This window comes from Osmia bicornis, chromosome 2 (assembly GCF_907164935.1).
Source record: "Osmia bicornis bicornis chromosome 2, iOsmBic2.1, whole genome shotgun sequence".
In the NCBI taxonomy this organism is placed as follows: domain Eukaryota; kingdom Metazoa; phylum Arthropoda; class Insecta; order Hymenoptera; family Megachilidae; genus Osmia; species Osmia bicornis.
Window position 1 is genome coordinate 13,363,094 of NC_060217.1, and position 19,836 is coordinate 13,382,929.

Here is a 19,836-nt window from a genome sequence, read left to right on the forward strand (position 1 = left end):
TACTTACGTAGGACACACATGCACAGAAATTTCATACATATACCGGGGTAGAGTACAGGTTATGGATCGAATGGCAGTGATCCGCAGTTTCAGTCTATAATGTGATAATTCACACTTAACTACAAATGTAATTACTTTGAATATTATTGGAATGAATTTAGTGCCAATTTTTTTTACGATCAAATTCATTCAAAATACACACAATGATTTTAATAAGCTGACAAGTTTACAATACCAAAAACCTCCCATTACCGGTGCTGTTGTAAGTAGTAGTATCAAGTTAGAAATATGTGTATATATACACTGATCCTTCATTTTTATAATGTCAAAGTAGTGTTTCGTTGTGATTATAAATCAATAGTAAACAAAGTGTTCTGTCAAGTGTCGATTGTCAATGTGCTCTACACAAGTTAGTATGATTCACGTAAAAAGTCGCAAAAGAAAAATTCAACCTGGAACATTATTTGCGCATAAAACAAGTTTGCATTCTATCCAAAAAATGATAGAAAAATCCTTGTACGAATAATGAACAAAAAGTGGTGGTGCGATAGAGAAATTCAATCCGTGATTAGTTGTGTTATATACAAATGTCAACGCCTAAATTAAAAGTATGTAGTAAATTATTATCATAAATGTTCGAATAATTTGTTTATAAGAATCGATGAATGTTCTATCGATTACACGTTTCAAAATGTATCAAAGGTCGATATCAGTGTTTTTGTAAAATGTTATTGCGATGCACATTTTATCGAGGGCAAAAATCTCTGGTAAAATATTATTATTTATTAAATTAGAATAACAAACAATTATTAAATTTTAGAAAATTATGCTTTTTCGTAACTATATTAAAAATTATTAATAATTGTTTCGACAAGTGTATTAGATCAATACATCATATTTATTTTTTTCTGAAGTTGTACAAATTCTTTCCATCGTATTCACGAGTATAATTTGTAAAATTTTCTGAATCTAAGTTTACGCGTCTGTTTTGAAATATATATACTATAAATGAATAGCGTGGATATAAACAGCTAACCTTGAATTGTTCCATAGAACTTTTTCTTTATTGATCGTAATTATGTGTAAAAAATATAGAATTTAAGTATAAAAGTAATTAACAGAACTTAATAACAAAGAGATGGATTTGACCTTTGATTACACGTGTTGATCTGCAAGAAAAAAATTCATTTAACTAGGTAGAACAAGGTATATAAGATAGATGTGCACCTTTATTCGTGTACGTGCAGACTGCACTTTTACATACGTGTACACATGTGATAACACGCACACATTTAAATGATCGCGCATGCAGGTAAATAATGATTTAAAACTTAATACAGAAACTCTTGAATAAAATTAATCATGAAAATACGATCGTATCGATGTAATCTTTTTATTTTTTTTATTTTAATAGGTAGAATTACGTAATGAAAAGAAATCTTTACATTTCTTTTTTAATTTCAAAATATAGAGAGCAGCGGATCGCAAAGGATTGCTTTGAAATAAAAAATAAATAAGAGAAAAAGCTCGTTGGACAGATTAGATACAGAATTTATCAGAATTATCCACATTCACGTTGTTTCTTGTTAGTTTCCATTAGTTTTTACGAAATATTCTGTAATGTGCTGGTTAACGAAGGGGGCGTACAGTGATCGCGATATTATGTATTAGGAATCATTATAATCATGCATGTCACAGTTAGTGCATGCGTGACAACGGATGGTAATAAATGTTTATCTCGTTTTATATAGCTCTTAAGAGCAAGGAGGATCAGGAAAGTTACTTCAGTTAACTCGTTTCGTTTAATCTGAAATACGTGCGTGAACTAAGTCTACTAATCGAGTTTTGAGTTCATTAAGATGATCCCTAAGTGCCCGGGAAATCACAATATTATAAGAATTGTTAGTTTTATTTGATTAAACTAAAAGTAATACGAACTAAGAAAAGTAAAAATTACAAGTTAATTACTTGTGTTTAGGAAGAAAGTAACAGAATTTTAATCAAGGTGTAGTGCTTTATTTACAAGTTATTTATAATAGAAACTACTATTTTAAAAATTAACAATTTGTTATTCGATATTAGATGTAAAAATAAACAATCGTCATAAAAGTCGAAAGAGCTCGGTTGATAAGATGGTTATCTGTAAAGCGCGAAATTCAAATCCAAATCTTGGAACCGCCTTTTTCATCAGAATTTTGTTGAAAAAATTAATCCTAAGAAAAGTTTATTTCGTACAATTTACAGAAAAATGACTACGAATAAAGAAATTTCGACGTCGTATGAGGACAGTCTCGCAGTCTCCGACGATGAGAAGGAAACGATCAAGAGTGAGAAGAAAGAAGAAAAATCAACGAATAGATCGAAATGTAGATTGGACGCGAATGGCCGATTAAATCTGAAAGATATTTTAATATCTTTCAATGGACCGGTTAGTCAGGAACAAGCTTGGGCACTATGCTATCAAACGGCCAAGAGTTTCTCACGTTTACCAGACAACAATTTTTATGAACTCTTAGAATTATCACAGATCGTCCTTCACAAGGATGGCGATGTTTGGCTCGGCAATCTAATCGGTAAGAAGGCTGATCTTCATCTTTATAAGAAAGGCTTTTCTCTCCTTATCGAATGTATAGCCTCTTATCGATTTCTTTCAAATTTAATGAGAAAGGAAGGTATTAAACAAAGGTAAACGATTAAAAATATCGAGCATGACTTCATGTAAAATGAGATACCTACATACATTGTGTAATAGGTATATGAATCATGTTATGTAGTATATTAAACTGTACTTGAAATACAGGTAGTCTTAGATATTATTTTGTATGTACATACATACAGTGGGTCAGAAAATTATTCGCTCACCGTTTAAAACAGAATATGTACCTCATTTAAAATTGGACCATACGACTTGGGGCTTCTCGAGAAACTATACAAATTAATTTACTAAGATATGTGCTTTCGCCGTTTTAAAAAATTACACGTCTTAAGTCATTTGGTCCAATTTTGAATTAGGTATTCTGTTTAAAACGGTAAGCGAATAATTTTGTGACCCATTGTACATAAGTAACAGTTATGTTATAATATGCAGTAACGCATACGTTAGTATAGTAGCTGTATACATACATATAGTACTCTTCTTGTACATTACATGTGGTCCTTTTTGTTTTGTCATGAATATATTATGTAATTTCAAAAACATATCATCAAATGAATATTACGTAATGTGTTTAATGTCGTCTTGTTTAAACTTCTCTAGAAATACGACACACGATTTCACAAACCCATTTGTAAATCATGCACGATATTTGCGTTTCGTTAAGTCTGAACGTTTGGACAACGATACGAAATAATTGTACCTGCGATAAGGTTTATGATAACAGTATTTGATAACACGCTAAAATATTAAAGATTTGAAATAAGCGATTCAATTTCGCGCGAAAGTTATTAGAGATAACGAATTTCTGGTGATACATGAATCATCGGTTAATTTAAGAATTTTCTGTTACAGAATCGAGGCAACCCCGGGTTACCGAGCAAAAGGTAATTGACCGATTTCTGTAGAATAGAAATAGTAATGGAAATAAATATACTTTTCTTTCTATTTGCAGGCAATGTTCTCATTAGGAATGATGATCTACAAAGCGCTTGATTTCGGCCTAGACGATCAAGAAGAGAGGCCTTTGTCGCCGGACCTAGAAGCCCTCATAACTTTAATGACTAGAGCGGATCAAGGTAACAAAAAAAAAGCCAGAGATCATTTCTTGGGATAAAGGAAGAGAAAGGTTTATTTTTATTGTTACCCAGAATGTGGGGAAACGGAAGAACGTCCGCAGGAAACGGACGATGAAGGCATCGAGCGGGACTCCAGTGATGCCGATGTAGATGAATATTTATCACAAAAGAGTAACGATACATATGAAGAAAGGCCTTTAATGTATTCATTAAAAAATGTAATGCACGTAAGTGCAATATTTTTTTTGTTTTTTTCAATCGTGCATGAAATCCATTAAGCTTTATATCATAAAAACGTATATTAATTTATATATTAATTGATAGTTATGCACCAGGCATATGCAAACTTCAATTGAATCTGCTGAAGCTCATTACAAGGCTGTAATAAGGGCATTTGTAACCGAAGCTTTGGAATTGTCACAATTTCTGGATACAGTGGCAGCTGAAAAACTACAAGCAAGTCAAAGGGAGATTGCTGGTAGTGACAACAATAAGCAAAACTCGATGTCTGTTCAAAATCTTGACACGTTAGATTTCATTGATTGGGTAAGATTTCAGTCATTTCATTGTAACATGATTCATACTTCAGATTATACGATCGTTGGAACTTTATCCTTCATTTCATATTATATTGTACCTCATTCATGTTAAATTCGTTCGATGCTCATATACATATACATAATATTTCGATTATGAAATCGAACGAATCATCGTAAATGTAAGAGTTCCGCTGTCATTCGTGTAAAACGGAACAACTAACATTACCGTGTCGCATAAAGTCATTTGTCATTTTGCAGAGATAAGATATTTGAGATTTATTGACTTGACTCTCTACCGTTATAGACTGACATTAGGATTTGGAGGGCTATACAAGTATGTCACCGTTAATAATGTTTGCGCATGTAAAAAACTAGAGTCTAGACAGAAATGTTATTATCAAGCATGTAGCATGCTCACTTACAATCATCAACACCAACTTTTATGAATTTAAAAAAATTACACTCACATGCATGCGTTGGCTTCCGTTTCATTCAAAGTACACTCTCGTATAGAAGTATTTCGAAATTATATGATTTTTATAACACTTATAGAAAGACGGGTCTTTCTATAAATAGCCTCTTCAAATTTACAAGCTGTATATGGGTTACATATGTGTATATATTTCTTTTTTCTTTTTCTAAAAAAATTGTCTGCCACTGGTATCGGTGCGATTAAAAGAACTATTTCAATAGGCAAGATTTTGGGTACAAGTTATTCAAGAGTTAAGGAAAGGAGTAAAATTGAAAAAAGTTGAAGCCAATTTGGGTTCGTCGAAAAATACTAGCCGTGGTTGTGGAAAAGGAGCAGAATTTGAATTAACACCGTATGAAATCTTGATGGATGACATTCGAGAAAGAAGATATCGTTTGAGAAAAACACCATCGCCAACTCCGCATTTGCGAAAGGATGCGCATGCCGTTATTCTCGAATTTATTCGCAGTAGACCTCCATTGAAAAAGGTAACGCTACTACGAAAGCTTTATTTTATTTTTCAAATTTATCTGCAAAAGTTACTGGATGGCGGTTAAGATTTCTGTACTCTTTAATAAAGTAATTTTACATAGGCTTCGGAGAGACAATTACCACCCCTTCAAAAAGAATGGACTCTACGGGAATTACTCATGGAAAGCATTAAAAAGCCACCGAATTTAAGGTCTTCCCGCAATAGATACGTTCCTAAGAATAAAAGAACATCCCCCCAAAGTGGTAAGTTGCACTATGTGCTCATTTGTTTCATAGCAATTTTTGCATGTCAAGTTGTTTTACAATATACCTTTATTCGTGTATGAATATTTAATAAATTCGTGAAAACCAACACATTAATTTTATACTTTGTGCACCAATAATTATAGTTTTTTATATGCATCAAGGAATCACTTCTGTATTTCTCTTGCTACTGACATATGTGGTACCTCAATAAATCTTAGACACATTATAATTACAAATAAAATTAACAGGCGTTTTATGTTTTTATCATTGTCTAAAAGTTTAATAATCTATTTTTAATACTAATATTAAGATTACAATATAAAGTTTAAAAGGTGTACTATAATTAGCAAAACTTTAAGAATGATATTAAAATAGATTGAATGTAGTTTTCCTGGAAAAGAAATTTTCCATATCAGTTTATCCACGTGTCTACATGTATGTACTTGAAATTGTTTACGGATCACCGGTGCATATACAGCCACGCGTTGCACACGTGCGATTGCATTTTTACATAAATATATTTAGCCAGGAGTATCCATGCGCAAAGATACACGGTCGCGCCCGCGCATAGACCCAGCAGATCCGTTCATCTTATTCAATATATTCTGGAGAGTAAAGCTTTGGCAGTTCCACACAGTGCGATCAGAACAGTGGTATCTGTGGCTTTATATTTTCCCTAATAATAATAATAATATAATCATCATCATCACCATCATCATCATTATAATTTCCTTCTACTGCTCGTATCCCTAATATTTTCATACGAATAACTATTTGTATTAACGATCCTTTTTGTGTATCAGTCAAACAAATGTAAAATGAAAAATCTACTAAATTTCAAGTAATATTAAAGAAGAAAATTTCGTGTACTCGTTTTATCATCTCTTGATTCTATATGACGTGACTAAGCCTTTTCATTACATATGTATTTAAATGGAGGGTTGGTCCGAATGAATCATGATTTGCAACGATAGGCCGGCTTAAGAGCATCGCAAGCCCCGGAGCGTCAGCGATCAATAACCGAAAGCGCGGAAAGGGCGAGAACTGACGTCGTCATCGTGCAACGCTCTGTAGATCGCTGGCTGACTCTGCTCGTCGTGTGTCCGTTTCAATCTCTGCGTGCTTTCTTCTCGATTTTTGTCTCTCTCTCTCGTTTTAACAGAGGAGGGAACCTGTAACCGAAGCGTGAAATTCAATTGAGCTACGTTTAACGTGTACGAGTAAGTCAAGTGTATCAAGAAGAGGATAGGCACACTAACGAACACGTGTGCTTGATGTACAGTCATTACGAGTCGGAGTACGAGCATCGACGTGGACCACGGACTCGGGACGATGGAAAAAAGAGACAGATGAACGAGGAGAACAGCTTGGACGCTGGTAATCAAATATTTCCAATTATTTTCAACGAGTACAAATCATCGATTAAACGGATCTCGTTTAATTGAAACGACCAAAGGTGATAAACATCTTGATTCATAGGCTGTGAGATCCTCAAGTCAAGCCAAAAGATTCAAGGGAAACCAACGGAACTCCTGACTTCCGGTTCGACTTCGTGGTTGTTGCAAGTAAAACCACTGTAAAGAATTCTATTAAAATATGGTATGTCTAGTTTAAATGTCCACACATGAATCTTTTAATCTGTTGGAAATGAAAGTCATTGATTCTGAAAAGAAAAATCTAACGTTGGATTTGGAATTTTAAGTGAAATATTTATAAACCGGACATACTGTATATATTAGAGAATAGAAGAAAATAGTTGAAAGGTGGAATAAGTAATGTTACCGACCGCAGGCGGTGAATCCCGCATGATAGTCCTTGGTGAAGTTCCACCGTCGCAGCCAGAGCAGGAACAGGAATCCGCGCAGGATGTGGCGGCACAATGGTTGCAAACAGAAGATCAAAGCAATCCTACGACTACAACAGTGGCCACAACTACTACAAGTGTGCCTCCTACCGCGAGTCGAACTAGAACAAATGTGCCACCGGTTCCGCAACCGAGGCAAAGAATCGCCAAGCCCGACATTAGGGTTCCAGGAAATAGGAATCGTAAGTCGCGTAGAAGGCGCATTACGGTCGCAGGTAATCATACCATTCATCTTTCTTCGGTCAACACGATGGGTAAACATGTACGAGTGAAATCTAGCGACGATGACCTTTCTTTCAATGATGTTTTAGTTTATTTAATAATGAATATTGTTAGGGGAACAGTTTGCTATGAACTATTCATTTTCTCAATAGTATTATGCTGTTTGCAAAGTTTATGACCATGTGAAATTTCACATTATATTTCAAACACATAACAGAGTTAAGTTAAAAATGTAATACAGACTAAATATTTAAATGTAATTTGTATTTTTACAAACTCATTTATGTAATTTTAATAATTGCATTTGACCTCACGCGTACACAGGGAGCAGTTATGTATGTATTTAAGATTTACCGAGGTACCACAAACGTATGAGCGTTTTTTTTTCTTTTTCTTTGTACTGAATTACAGACACATGTCATATTCACTGGTCATTAATATACATTTCACTATGTATCCATAATAGTAATTTGTATAATCTGAATTTATATCTGTAAATAAAATTTTGTAGATTACATCCAAAGCACTGGTGCCAAAGAAAATGAATCGCCTACAGGACCAAAACCTCCACGGAGGGAGGTGGATCACTCAAATTCTTCGACAAGCAGAAGAAAAGTAATACCTGTGGATTTCGATTTAAAGGTAGACAGACATGGGATTCTGAGAGTATCAATTGTACTTTAGAAATTGATGATAGCATCTCAGTGAATTGATTATCTTTACAATGGACAGCTCGATGCCGAAGACGAGGATGACGACGAAGATTACAATGATGAGCTAGCAGTAACGAGATTTGAAGAGGAGGACGAAACATCGCATTATTGGCAATTGAAAGAGGACTATTCGTTTGTAGATAGGGGTAGCGCTCGACATAGGCATAAAGATCACAGGGACGACGACGAAGCAGGGTCTGCAAATCCCTGGCGAAAAACGGGTGGGCTGCGACTTACGAGAAACGAGTATCACCGATTTTGCGATGCGCAACTCGAATGTAATTAGCATCTACATAAAATTGATCGTGTAACACTTTTCCTAATACTGATGAATCAATTGTATTTCGTAGCGTATGATCTTGCAACGCAGTGTCCATCTAGAAGAGCGTCAGCTCGAAAACACGCGGCTAGACGTAGTATAGCTCTGACAGCGCTAACGGGAACTGCTTCTCTTCCTCATTCGAGACCGCAGAGTCGTCAGCATATAGGTGTAACAGAGTCGACAGTGAGCCAGGGTCCTAGTCCTAATATCAGTTTAAATCCTAGTCCCAGTTTGAGTCCCCAGCCAAGAGCGAGACAACCTCGACGGTCACAGACCATTGCAGAAGGTACAAAAGATTCCGAAGATCAAAACGAAGACTGGCAAGATGAGAAAGGACAGGTAAAACTGAAATTAAAAAATCAGGGTATATAAATGTAATTAATTGAAGGTAGAAATATCTGATTTAATATAAAAAAATATTTTGCTAGAAACCTACGTTAGGTGACATGTTCCTGGATGAAAGACTTTCCCTAACTCTTGAGGAAATTGTTCATATACGTAGTGTTCTTACCAAAGCCGAATTGGAATCTCTACCCGTTGAAGGGCGCGTGAAGGAAGATGTAGAGAAGAGACGGGTCTGTTTTCTTTGTTTAAAGACTAGATTCGGATTGTTAGGACCTTGGGGACAACGTTGTCGTTTGTGCGAAAGAACTGTCTGTGTAAAATGTTATTCGAAAGTAAGTTCTTCGCATGCATCATGGGGGAATAACTAAAATATTAACTCTGTTTTAATTAATATTTAAATATTTCAGATGCGAATTCCTACGGAGCATTTCGCCCACGTTCCAGTAGTTTTACTATCACCTGGTCTTCTTCTTTCTCCATCATCCTCGGAACCGGATACTAGTAAAAGTTCATGGCTCAGAGGTAACGGGGCAGCTGGATCTGCACCGGCATCACCAGCCTCTAGACGCAAAGATTCGTCTTTGAAAAGCGCGACGCCATCATCAACGCCAACTACAACACCCGTTTTGATACTAACACCGACTTCAACACCGCCTTCGCACGCGCGTCGTGAAATGGAAAATCAAGAGAAAAGGTAATTAATGATCTTTCGATGCTTATTTGCTATGGTAACGGTGAAGGGTAATATTTTGTATTTAAACAATCACATAGGAGCTACAAAGGCAGTGGTAGTCCAGCGAATGTATCATCACCAAAAGCATTCTCCGGTTTTACTCACCAAACCACAGAACAACGACTGGCTGCTGAACGATTACGTGGCGTATCTATGGTTGTCTGTCACGATTGTCGCATAATGGTTATACAAATAATTAAGAGTTCAAGAACCACACGGGCTACGATACGCAACAATGTTATATCACGACTTACTTTGAACCTCTCGCCAGCCTACGTTTAAATTCTTCAAAAACGAAGTTCCGCGCACGAGATTTCTATTTGAAAAAAAAAAAAAAAAAAAAAAATGGTGCATCTTGTTTTTAATTCTAATAATGGGTAAAATGCTGTTATGCCGATAAGTGAGGCACGTAGATTAGATCTATTCTCCTTGTACCAGTGTCTTCTTGTTCCCTGTATGCTATTAATCTTCTATAAATAGTTAGTATCTCTGAAACAACGAGCGAATCAAGTCGTACGAATTACGATTATGTATCCAAATGTATCGGTTCTAAAATTTAATAGCGACAGAGAATTATACATTATTATTTCAAACACATAGCAGATGATTTTGAAGGGAAATCTATTATTTTTTAGAAGAAAGAAAAAACTTTTCACTTGAAATTTAAAGATGATAAATGTTGGAAGTATAATAGTGTGCAAGAAAAATTAAATGAAAATGGAATTTAAAAGGAGAATTTAGTATGAAATTGGCACACAGTGGCATCTAATATAGTCTACGTACCTACTTACATTCAGGCTTATACTTAAGTAGATCGTTAATGCATGCAAATTAAAAAAATGATATGGTTAGAGTTAAGTGTTTCATTATGATGGCTAATGTTCCGTTTGGTCCTCAATGATGGTGAACTGTTTTTGCTTCCCAATTCAATAATTACTAATAATATTATCGTAATAATAAAAAGTGAATTAAACAAAGCGATTATATTATCAATGCGCTGTGTGCATTCTCAGTTCGTAAAAACTGAGAATTCTTGTTTAATCTGATTAATTTTTCTCAAATACCAATGTGTACATATATGTTCCCTTTGCTCCCGCATTGTTGTGAACCCCAAATCTAAGTAATATTGCATTTAACGTGAACTTTAGTTGAGGAAAATTATCATAAGCGAATCAATAAGCAAAAGTAAAAGTAAACATGTTAAGACATTAATCTATATATTATATGTATGTGCCAGAACATTTGTTTCTTCGTAACAATGACGAAATCAAGTTACGGTAAATTACCCTATTAATGCGAATATTTCAAATGCACGATGGCAAATTAGCGTTCTATCATTATTTCATTTTCATCTATTCATATTAATGATTCTTCTCAGCTCTTGACATATTTACTTTTATTTGCAACTTTTACTAATAATCTAATCGAGATGAGAGGTACGCATACATAAGCACACATATATTTAACCAGTAAAAGAATCAATCAAACATTCTGATAACCCCGAAAAAAAATTATCGCTTTTTGCGTCCGCCTGACATTAATTTATTTTAAGAGATGTATTTATTTCATACAGAGGGTCAAAGTCGGATGCACAATTATTGTATTATAAGCGTGTTCTAATCAAATTCGTTAATTTAAACTTTTGTATAATATTTGTGATATTATTTATTATTTTGTATGTCTAGTATTTATTGTAATTATTTATTTAATTCAATGGAATCACGAGAAAAATAATATTTCTTTATATTGTACATATACATATATACATATATGTTGTGGGATTCATGCGAACGTGTAGTAAAATTTAATTTTGTGATAATATTATTGTTTGATGTATATCTTATTTATAATTTAGTGTTGTTATCGAATTCTAACAGGATTCTTTGTTTTCTATCGTATCTAATGTAATTTCAAATAAATTAATTGTATGGTAAAACAAATTGAGATATGACGGAAATTGTATTTAAAAAGTGGCTCTTGTTACAGTCACGTTTATAGAGAAATTAGTACAATGAAGTGGCTGTTCGTTTGCACGGATTAGTGCTATTGAAAAGAAAATGTATGTACAAACGTTAACCAGTGAAGGTTCAAAGTACAAAAGAAAAATGCGAATTGCACTAACGATTAATGCTGGTACACGCTGGCACCAAATTGTATACATGACAGTAAAACTATAAAATTTGTTGGAATGTACATTGATAAACTCTATGAACGAGTGGATTATTTCAGTTAAGGATAAAATTTATTTTTTTAGTCTCAGGTAGATTTTCAATGGTTTTCAGCCAAAAATCAAAATAACACTTTATAGTACCTCAAAACAATGTACAATGACAGATTTCTGAAGAAAACTATGTAATACAAAGCACTACAATACTTTATGCAGAAAACAGGGAAACGTGAAATTCTATTTGTAGAATATTATTGTAATAAAACTAAACTAAAACTCCTAATAACAGAGTCACAATGGTATGATATTACAAGGGTAAGAGGATTTATGTGATGACAATGAAGAACTTATTTATTATATTAATTTATCATTTTTTATGTGCAATATATATGTACGCCAATTAATAATTATTAAAACCTTTGTTTTTATGATGAAGTTGACCAAATATATATATTAAATTCCAAGTCATTGAAATTTTTACAAACCAAAGTTTATCATATCATTTTATTTTTTATGGCAAGCATCAAAACACTTTATTTATAGAAAAGTCAAAATTATTAAAAGGAAAAATTTCAAGTTGATATTAATTATTTAGACTCTTAAATCTTCAAATTTATTGCCTCAACTCTTACGCATGCTCCTGATTTCTTATTATCATTAAAGCGTCGTCTAGTTAATTCTACACTAAAATTAAAACAAACGGTTGAAATAATTGTATTATTTAAAAGGAATCGTCATTTCTGATTTAATACTATTTTATACCTTTAGTTTGTTCAAACAGAGAATATTTTCGTACATACATGTACATATATATTTTCAGCACGTTGCTTATTCTCGCAACACTCACGGCCATCAAATTCGTACTTCATTCGTCACATTCACTGCGCATATCAAACAAATTTACACATTAAACGAATGATTTTATTTACATTTGAGCGATAAATACACAATAGTTCTATCGAATCGCAGTAATACTACGTATTCTTATCAATGATTTCAAAGAAACATATCAATATGAAAATTTTTCAATACGTGTACCCCATCGAGATAAATGACGATGATGATGACGATAATGACGACGATGATGATGATGATGATAATGACAATGACATAACGTATCATACGCACATATGTAATAATCGTAATTCATGTATCAGCTACGCTTGCATAATAAAATTACATGATGGATCTCGATCTTTGAGGGTCTGTAAAATCATGATATTTTTCATAAAAATATAGTTAAAAAATGAATATCTGAAATGCAAATTATATACAATTAATGTAATGCCAGCCGTTAAACTTATATTACTTTTATGCGTTCTTATACCTCATTCACGATGTTTAATTTCCACGCAAACACAAAGCAAATAACGTATCTGATGCTATTCTAAAAAACTGTTCATAACAAAGTGAGAGATAAAGCTAAAATATTTAAATTTTACATTTTAGTATCTAATCAGATTTTTCGATTGCAATAATCGTAGATAAATAATATTACTCATCAATATTCATCTCAAACAACATTCCTGTACAAGATGGTCTATCATAATAATGTGGAAAATCTGTTCTAATGCTTAAAAATGATGTACATACTTAAGAACAAAAAATTATGAGAGAGCATGTAAGAATGATTTCCTGATATTTGCAATAAGTTTGAGATCAGCATGTACAGGAATCTATTCTATATAATAAGAATAAACTTAAACTTCTGTCAATAAATAAATAGTAAAGTTGCATATTAAAGAATGTGATGTTTACTGGAAGACAGTATTAGAGTCTGACTGCAAAATTTATTTTTATTTCTTCAATAAGAATTACAAGAATACAGTTGTAATATTTCGATTATTAAAAATGATCAAAGTATTACTTCTTTTTTAAAAATCATTCATAAAAATATTTTAAAAAATATTTTATTTTCCTCAAAATTCAATTCTATAAAAATCTGATTAAAGAATGTCCATAATTGTAAAACAAATACAATAATATATCACGAAGCTTAAAATCATTTTTATGTAAAAGCAAACGTAAGTTAATACTGAAGAAAAATCACAGCAAAAATGAAGATTAAAAAATTTAGAAATGATTGCAACTGTATCCATTAATTCTTTCAATTACGTAAATCACCGCTTATACTAAAGTGCTGAACAACAAATTCGGCTGGTAGCTGAAAATATAATCTTAACTATCTTAAAATTCGTTCAACATGTTTGAATAAAAATTCAAAGAAAATATAAAAATTTCCAAGTTGTTGTCGCTACGTTTCCGTAATTTAATACTCAGCACTCTGGTTAATACGGTTTTTCTAATTTATACAGAAACAATCATTAAACAATGATTAACGTATCAGACAAGTAGCACAAATACGTTGAGGCCCGATACAGTCATCATGACAAAACGCGCCGCATTGGCGACATATTACCATAGCACCTCGCATATTGCATTCACATGGAGGTGGTGGATCGCCACCCATTATCATACCAGGAGCACCAGGTTCGGCACCACCTCCTCCTCTACCATCGGTACCCCTTGCTTTCAATGTTACGGCTTGGTGCGAACCCTCTCCCGCGCTGGCTGGTCTGCCACGTACCAAATGCACTCCAACACCCATCCCTGCTATTTGTGGAGGTAGAGGTGGAGCAGAGGATGCTCTTGGCGCGCTATCTCCAACACCTGTCCTTTGTACAAGTATATATTGCCCTAATCCGCTTGTTGCCGTGGATCCTAATTGTGCTACAGTATTGCTTTCTGGAACCTAAAAATGTAGTGCAGTAGTATCACTAATTATGAAAGAATTTGTGTTCACTTTTATATAATACAAAACCATGATTTTTTTTTTCCATTGAAGATTAAATTGCTACACTTGTAATGCAGAGTACATGATAATTGCATTTAATTATAATACATTCAAATATGTTATCAGTACGTCTTTTGTTCATTTTGTTTTAAAACAAGAATTATTGAGAATGTATAATGGATCACTTAAATATTACTTTTATTCAATTACTTATTATAACAATACTCGCTTTTATTACTATTAGAAACTCAAAACTAGTAATAAGATTTATTTATTTAGGTACCTGTATGATACAGTGATCATCACAAGCCAACCGCAAGATTAGCACTGTACACACAGAAAAATATAAAATAATACATGATATAAGTTTGAGTTTCTATTTTATATGAGCATTTCAAACATAGGTGGCAAGATTAAATAAATAGAGATAAACATCTTTATGTTTTTCTGAAATATTATTTTACTACAGACTTTATCTTTACTTCGTTCTTTGAAACTGTAGAAAAACTTTCCAATACTTTTTTAGTTTAACAGTCTTATAAGCACTCATTTACTTATATCTACTTAATATGTAAGTAACAATTTCTTTTTATTTATTATATATATATATATATATGTATATATGATATTCTATTTGAAAGTTTATTACTTAATACTTTCTGATTGGTATAGTCAGTAATCGGATAAAATAAAACGAACTACGCACCCTTATCTTAGCACGAAAATGGAAGAAACAAAACATAAGCAAATACAGTGTAATATTTCGAAGAAATATACCTCTGCTGACGTAGCTTGACGTGCTGTTGCAAACACATGTCTCAGCATAACTGCCTGTGTTTTATTTTGAGCTTGTTTGTTTTGTATTGTTTGTGATGGTTTTTGAGTTTTGACGGTCGTAATTGTACGGCCACCAGATTTATTAGTAGTGAATGCGCCATCACCTCTGGCAAGTAAACTAGGTGGAGGTTTTAGATGAGCTTTCAATTGATCTCTATTTGGTGAACTTTGTATAACCTGTAATTTAAAAAAAGAAGTTGCAATTTTTTATCTCCAACATTTCAAGTTATAACAAATTATTATCAAAATTAAATACAGTGTAATTAGGTATTTTATATTACCGCTTGACATATTTGATAGCTGCGCTCCAAATTTACAGCTCCAGGTGGTTCTTTTGTACTACTACGAGATCTACCTCCTCCTTGTTCTTTATTACTACTTCTAGAACCTCTCTGACTACCTTGATTACTGGAGCGGGAAGATCTCGAGGACACCGCGACTGTTGCTCCAGGATACTGTTGTTGTTGTTGTTGTTGTTGCTGTTGTTGTATAGTTGCTACAACTTGTCGTGGTTGTGTAGAAGCTGACGTTTGGTGCTGAATAACGATAGTATTTTGTGCGCGACTCTGAGGTTGTACACCGATTGCCGCCGTTACGGTGTTCGAAACTTGATTCTGTGTTACGTTGTTCCTAATATTCCGTGTATTATTAGTTTGAGCATTTAATTGGACGATTTCTTCTTGCGTTCTCATTATATTCACTTGCGAGCTCGTGTTCTGTTGATTTTGAATCTGAGCCGTAATCGGTGATGTGCTGTTCAAAGTCGGGGTAGTATTTTGATCAGAATGAAAACTGGTTTGCACGAATCTTATCGATTGCAATTGTGGAAAAGCAATGATAGGAGAACTCTGAGACTGAAAGTTTTTCATTATACAACTCGTGCCTGGTGTGCCAATTGCAAGACCTTCGGACTGAAATGAAGTTCCTTGAACAACTGGTAACTGAATACAATTCATTGATTCTACGTTAGAATCCGCGTTGATAAACTGTTGAGGTGGATTTGTCGAGTCGGTTGATGTTGGTGCATCATTGCATTCATCTTGAGTAGTTACCGTAATGTTAGCAGCTACAGATCCGTCAAGAGCTGCTGCTACTAACGGCCATGGAACTTGAAGTTCTTCTTGCGTCTTTATAAAATAAAGTACAATTCATTAGAAAAAATCATGTTTTTCATAATATAAATATTTACCATCTGTATACTCACCCTGTTATTATTACTAATATTATTAACTGTGGGATCTACTGGCCAACTACATTCCAACATTTCAGAACAAACATAATTATTAGCCTCTCTAAGAGCTTCATCTTCATTTCCATTATTTACATCTTGCTGATCTCTAGGAGCTTCTGACGGTCCTGAAACTACTTGTGTTTCAGTTTCTTCTGCACTGTTTGATCCCATTTCCATTCCATCAAGTATAGGGTACATTATTTCTTCGGGACATCCTGAAATTTCTTCGTATGCTTCACGCATTTCTCCTCTTACCTGAAATAAATACACATTATTCAAAGATATTTACTAACTTTATGACTGCTATGTTATAAATAGTATATCGTATTGTTACCTCCAATTCATGGATACGTTGTAATGTTTCACTGTCGATCTCCATTCCTTCGGGAATTTGTGATTCACCGTCTGCTGGGTTCTCGTGAGTAATTTGAGTTGTTTCACTTTGATTATTATTGATTAAGGTAGAATCTTCCATCACAATTTCTGTTGGTCTAACTTGCTCGTGCGGTGGTGAAGTTTCGAGCATAGTTGTGGTTTCACAGTCGGACAGAGGGTAAATTTGTTCCTCCGACATTTGAGATATTTGTTCTTTTGGTATTTGAGGTACTTGATCAACCGAAGACTGAGGTGTGCATTCTACCGATAATTGAGACGATGTTTCTCTAGATGTATGAGATATTTGTTCCATTTGTTCACTAGATCTCGGCGAAGTAGTTTCTTCGGGTAAAAGCATCGTATCTTCTTCTGATACTTCAAGAAGGTGATTCTCCATTGGTTGAAGGCTCTTTTCACTTTGAGGTAAATGAATTTCGTCGTCATACGTGTTTGAAACTTTTTCTTGGCAAACTTGTGTTACTGCTTCCTTTTCTTCGATCGTATCTTGCTTTTCTGTTAGATTAATAACCTTATCATCTTCTTCTAACTTATCTTGATGCATTTCAGCGTCTGCTATTGTTTCTACAGAACTTATGTTTACAGATTCTATATGCTTTTCATCAATTGATGCATGCGTTGCTTCGTTATAATGTGCTGGTAATAATTCTGGTATACCTGTTGTATCATTCAATTCATCTGAATTATTTATACCTGTTTCAACTTTACAGTTATCTTCTTCAATTTTATCTTCAGATATAATAACAGGGCAAGGAGCATCCAATACCGGTGTATCTACATTAGATTCTAAACGAAGTCTTAAACTTGAACGTGTTACCGCTCCTCCAGATCTTGATTCCAAAATACAATGAAGACCTGATCGAAATTTAGGTTCACGTTTTTCACCCCAGATAGGTTCAAAATGTTTCACTTTCCAGGGATCTAACTTATTCTTATCTCTCTCAGCTTCCATCTTCAATCGTTGTTGATTTTCTGGAGTAAACTCTCCCTCTGCTAAACGCTTACGCCATTCTAAACATGCTCTTGCAAAAAATTCATTATTCAGTCCAGATATAGCAGCATCCTAATGACGATATAAAAATTATGATTTAAGATTTTAAAACATATAATACCATAGTATATCTTTAACATTACCTGTCTATCTACTGCTGGTAAAAGCTGTGCAAGTTTTCTTTGATACAGAGGTGGTAAACCTTGAAAAGTATGCCTATTTAAAAGAGCACGTAAGCTTGTACTTGCTAGAATACTTGCTGGAGACTCGAGATCTACAAGACCAGCCTCTAATTGTGCAGTTGCTGACAACCTTTTAGTTGATCGTCTACGCCCAGGTTTTAAACTAAATCCTGGCAAACTTGCTAAGACTTCCCTCATTGTGGCAGCAGGCTCTTCAGTTGCTATGTTTCATGGTAAATTAAAATATAACAATAAACAAATTAAAATATGTTAAAAGTGAATGAATATGTTTTCTTTTTTTAATAATATGAACTTTATGTTAACAGAAACATTACACTTACTAGTGTTAATATGCTGTACATTATTGACTGGAGACGGTGGATCATTTGGTGGAGGTGGAGGTAATGGTTTAACAACAATTCTTGGAAGAGTACGAGAATTACCAGCTGCAATAGTTGTATTTTTCCTACGCCTCTTGGCCTGCTGTCGTAATGCATGTTTGATAACTTTTTTACTGTGCACCATGCTAGAATAGCCAGAACAACCTGGACTAGTTTCACACCCTTCACCTTTGGCAAGTTCTACATCTGTGTCCATGACAGTACCTATACTGCGAACATCGTTGATCGAAATGCCGGCAAATCGAATGTGAACCCACGATATTAATGCGTTCACTCAAACATGAGTTTTATGTATTTTATTTCATATTGTCACGAAAGATTCCAAAACTGCTTACTCCAACTTGAGAAATAAACATTCTTTAATAATAGCACCTAAGTGACATTTTGATAGAATTAAAAAACTTAAACGATATGTATCGTAGCTTTCAATCCATATCGTTCAAAGAACTGTTTACATACGAAATTCGAATAAATTTCTGAACTTCACTGTATTTTAATCCATTGGCAAAATGCCATTCGGAAACACTCGCAACGTTCCGCTTCTATCGGCCATATTGTATTTACATATTTATACCATGAAAGCGCCATCTCATAGAGTGCTTTCTAGTTTGATACAAATACTATTTTCATTAAATTCGATATAATAGTTTGTATTATGAATATTCTTTATTATAAATTAAGTTCCCAAAAGAGTTTATACAAACTAATTCAAAATAAGAACAAAACTATATTATGTAGACTACAATGTAACAATGTTTGATATACATGATATACAGTAAAGTATAAAGCATATTTTCATAAAATAATAATAAAACCAAGTAGAAGCAATATAAATATTGTGTTAAAAAAATACTTTGCTCTCTACTTATAGATTATACATATATAGATAAACATATATCATCCACTGTCCACTATTGTAAAGCCAATAAGAAAACAGTATTTCAAATCGTAATGATGGAACACTAGTTTTTTGATTGGATAATACAAGGTATTTAAATAAAAATTATGTGCATTGTATCAATAAAATATCAACATATTCAATAATTGCATTTAGTTTGCTATATATACATATATACAGTTACGTTTATTGAATGTTTAAATTTATTGAAAATACAAAAATCATGTCTACAATTTTTAGCGCTTGTTTCAACTCTACTATT

At 33.5% G+C, this 19,836-nt stretch overlaps 2 protein-coding genes and 1 long non-coding RNA gene across 14 annotated transcripts; 1 reads left to right on the forward strand and 2 right to left on the reverse strand.

The window, feature by feature from the left end:
- The first annotated feature begins 31 nt into the window (after positions 1-31).
- Positions 32-12,282, forward strand: LOC114877120 (protein spire). Of its 10 annotated transcripts, none has more exons than XM_029189305.2 (15): positions 32-127; positions 2,245-2,573; positions 3,509-3,540; positions 3,609-3,732; positions 3,805-3,959; positions 4,057-4,278; positions 4,576-4,605; positions 4,965-5,231; positions 5,337-5,478; positions 8,079-8,209; positions 8,300-8,558; positions 8,631-8,941; positions 9,031-9,279; positions 9,355-9,641; positions 9,719-12,282. In XM_029189305.2, exons 2-15 carry the CDS (start codon positions 2,249-2,251, stop codon positions 9,960-9,962), a joined length of 2,778 nt encoding a protein of 925 aa, XP_029045138.1. In that variant the 5' UTR covers positions 32-127; positions 2,245-2,248; the 3' UTR covers positions 9,963-12,282. The 10 variants fall into 10 exon arrangements, with proteins under 10 accessions (XP_029045138.1, XP_029045134.1, XP_029045137.1 ...); XM_029189301.2 differs by having other exon boundaries at positions 34-262; XM_029189304.2 differs by lacking the exon at positions 32-127 and adding an exon at positions 418-608.
- LOC123989297 lies at positions 6,371-7,354 on the reverse strand. Its single transcript, XR_006830544.1, has 2 exons — positions 7,268-7,354; positions 6,371-6,653 (listed from the first exon to the last, which is right to left on the reverse strand). It is a non-coding gene; the product is annotated as an uncharacterized LOC123989297 (long non-coding RNA).
- Positions 10,006-19,422, reverse strand: LOC114877192 (polycomb protein Asx). 3 transcript variants are annotated; one of them, XR_003789528.2, is made up of 8 exons: positions 18,617-19,422; positions 18,237-18,496; positions 17,044-18,165; positions 16,683-16,964; positions 15,760-16,605; positions 15,419-15,655; positions 12,610-14,599; positions 10,006-12,531 (listed from the first exon to the last, which is right to left on the reverse strand). XR_003789528.2 is itself a non-coding variant. In XM_029189447.2 (8 exons), exons 1-7 carry the CDS (start codon positions 18,870-18,872, stop codon positions 14,963-14,965), a joined length of 3,009 nt encoding a protein of 1,002 aa, XP_029045280.2. In that variant the 5' UTR covers positions 18,873-19,419; the 3' UTR covers positions 14,511-14,599; positions 14,925-14,962. The 3 variants fall into 3 exon arrangements, 2 of the variants coding, with proteins under 2 accessions (XP_029045279.2, XP_029045280.2); XM_029189447.2 differs by lacking the exon at positions 10,006-12,531 and adding an exon at positions 14,925-14,968 and having other exon boundaries at positions 14,511-14,599; positions 18,617-19,419; XM_029189446.2 differs by having other exon boundaries at positions 10,006-14,599.
- Between the last annotated feature and the right edge of the window lie 414 nt (positions 19,423-19,836).

What these genes read in the sequence shown, in the direction of transcription:
- LOC114877192 (XM_029189446.2), bottom strand. Translation starts at nt 18,872, where the DNA reads ATGGACACAGATGTAGAACTTGCCAAAGGTGAAGGGTGTGAAACTAGT. An exon ending in TACCAGCAGTAGATAGACAG is followed by an intron (nt 18,166 to 18,236) that starts GTAATGTTAAAG and finishes TATCGTCATTAG; the next exon opens with GATGCTGCTATATCTGGACT. An exon ending in ATATTAGTAATAATAACAGG is followed by an intron (nt 16,606 to 16,682) that starts GTGAGTATACAG and finishes TATTTTATAAAG; the next exon opens with ACGCAAGAAGAACTTCAAGT.
- LOC114877120 (XM_029189305.2), top strand. Translation starts at nt 2,249, where the DNA reads ATGACTACGAATAAAGAAATTTCGACGTCGTATGAGGACAGTCTCGCA. An exon ending in GTAGACCTCCATTGAAAAAG is followed by an intron (nt 5,232 to 5,336) that starts GTAACGCTACTA and finishes AATTTTACATAG; the next exon opens with GCTTCGGAGAGACAATTACC. An exon ending in ATGGAAAATCAAGAGAAAAG is followed by an intron (nt 9,642 to 9,718) that starts GTAATTAATGAT and finishes ACAATCACATAG; the next exon opens with GAGCTACAAAGGCAGTGGTA.